General features: G+C 41.2%; 1 protein-coding gene across 1 annotated transcript in view; it reads left to right on the plus strand.

The window, feature by feature from the left end:
• Positions 1 to 698, plus strand: part of CEP76 (centrosomal protein 76kDa) — a gene marked incomplete at its 5' end in the record, with an annotated part of 9,735 nt that extends 9,037 nt beyond the window's left edge. Inside the window, 2 exons of the mRNA XM_010135403.1 lie at positions 23 to 95; positions 560 to 698. Of these exons, the coding sequence (XP_010133705.1) occupies positions 23 to 95; positions 560 to 698 (212 nt within the window). The remainder of the gene's footprint in view (positions 1 to 22; positions 96 to 559) is intronic.
• Between the last annotated feature and the right edge of the window lie 944 nt (positions 699 to 1,642).

Consider the following 1,642-nt stretch of genomic DNA (forward strand, 5'->3'; position numbering starts at 1 on the left):
GTGAGAACAGCGGTGCCTGAAGGTCACACATTTAAAGGGTTTCCGATCCATTTCGTGTACAGAAATGCCAGGAGAGCATTTGCCACGTGTCTTCGGTAAGTTTAAATATTAAGAGATCTATACGTTAAAACCAAATAGTAATAATTATGAATCGAAACTTAGATTTAAAGAAAATGAATCCCTTTACATGAGAACTGGAGGAAGAGCTGTGTGGTATATGTAACGGGCCATGGGGTGCAGAGCTTTTGTGTGGCATTGGCGAGTTCAGAGATGATAAGACTTGTCATGGGTTAAGTGACAGAACGAGGAGTTAATTTAATTTCTCTGCGCTCGTTAAAAACGATCACTGGTGGTCCCGCTTTCCTTCAAGGCAACAGCCCCTGCACTACAGAACAGTATTATTGTTGTTGTGATTATCTTAATGACAGATTGGTGACACTTGCTTAAGTCTTAGTCACACTTGTAATTGAAATATTTAATAATAGCTGAGTAATTACAAATGTAGTTTAATAATAGCTGAGTAGTATCTGTTACTCTTGTGTTTCTTTTTGTCGTATAGGTCTCCTTTTTGTGAAGAAATAATCTGTTGTAGGGGAGACCAGGTGCGACTTGCTGTTCGGGTACGAGTGTTTACATACCCCGAATCTGCCTGTGCTGTTTGGATCATGTTTGCTTGTAAATACCGTTCTGTCCTTTGAAAGAAACCCCAAATCGTTCATACCTTTTTAGATCTGCAGAATAATGTCTGTGGGTATAAAATTACGCAGCTAGAAAGTAATATTGTATTTTGTATAAATGCCACTGATTTTGAATACCGCAGTTTCTGTATTGAAGAGGACTGTGTACACAGGAATGATTGTATTTATAAAGAGAATTTATTCTTATTTTTAATAAAAGTTACTTTTAATACTTAGAGGAATGTGGGTCAAGTTACTAAAACGTGTGTGTAAGAAACTACCTTTTCTTCTGCGAGAATTCATTTAGAAAAAAGTCTGGTTTTATCTCCAGGGTACGAGTCTGTGTCTCACCTCTCCTCCCCACGTAGCGTCCAGAGCGTCCTGTGTGCGTGGCTGAGATCAGACGTTCTGAAGTTTCAGCATGTGTCCTTTCCTCCACGGAAGTTATTTCTGCCACTCTTGGCCCCAGCAGGAGCCGTTCAGCTCCTAAGGACAGTTCAGTCCGGCGTAGGTAACCTCGTTAATCTGTGAATGTAATCATTTACAGATTTATTTTGTTACTATCTAAAATTAAGCGTTGGGTATGTGAACATGTCAGTAGCTGTGCTGGGTCAGGTAAAGTGGTTTAACCTGACGCCTTTTTCCTGACATTAGCCCGGGAGGTTTCTGAGGTGGAAGTTGTGACCAGGCCATTATGCTTAACAGCTGTTGATGATAGTGTCTGATTCTGACACTCGGCTCCAAACGTAAACCCATTTGTGGGCTTGTTTGTCTTAAACCCATGGATGATGATTTTGCTGAGTGTCTTTTAGTCTTGGTGCTTCGAGAAGTGGGAAGCAGTTGGATTTACAGAACTTCTCCATGCCCTGCCCCCCGTGTTTTTCACCATGTGGGCTTCAGCCGTCGCTTTTGGAGGCTGAAGAATGCAAAGCTATTTGATTTCTTCCATTCCGTATCTTTGGTGG

The sequence above is a fragment of the Buceros rhinoceros genome, unplaced genomic scaffold, assembly GCF_000710305.1.
Source record: "Buceros rhinoceros silvestris isolate BGI_N320 unplaced genomic scaffold, ASM71030v1 scaffold6864, whole genome shotgun sequence".
In the NCBI taxonomy this organism is placed as follows: Eukaryota; Metazoa; Chordata; class Aves; order Bucerotiformes; family Bucerotidae; genus Buceros; species Buceros rhinoceros.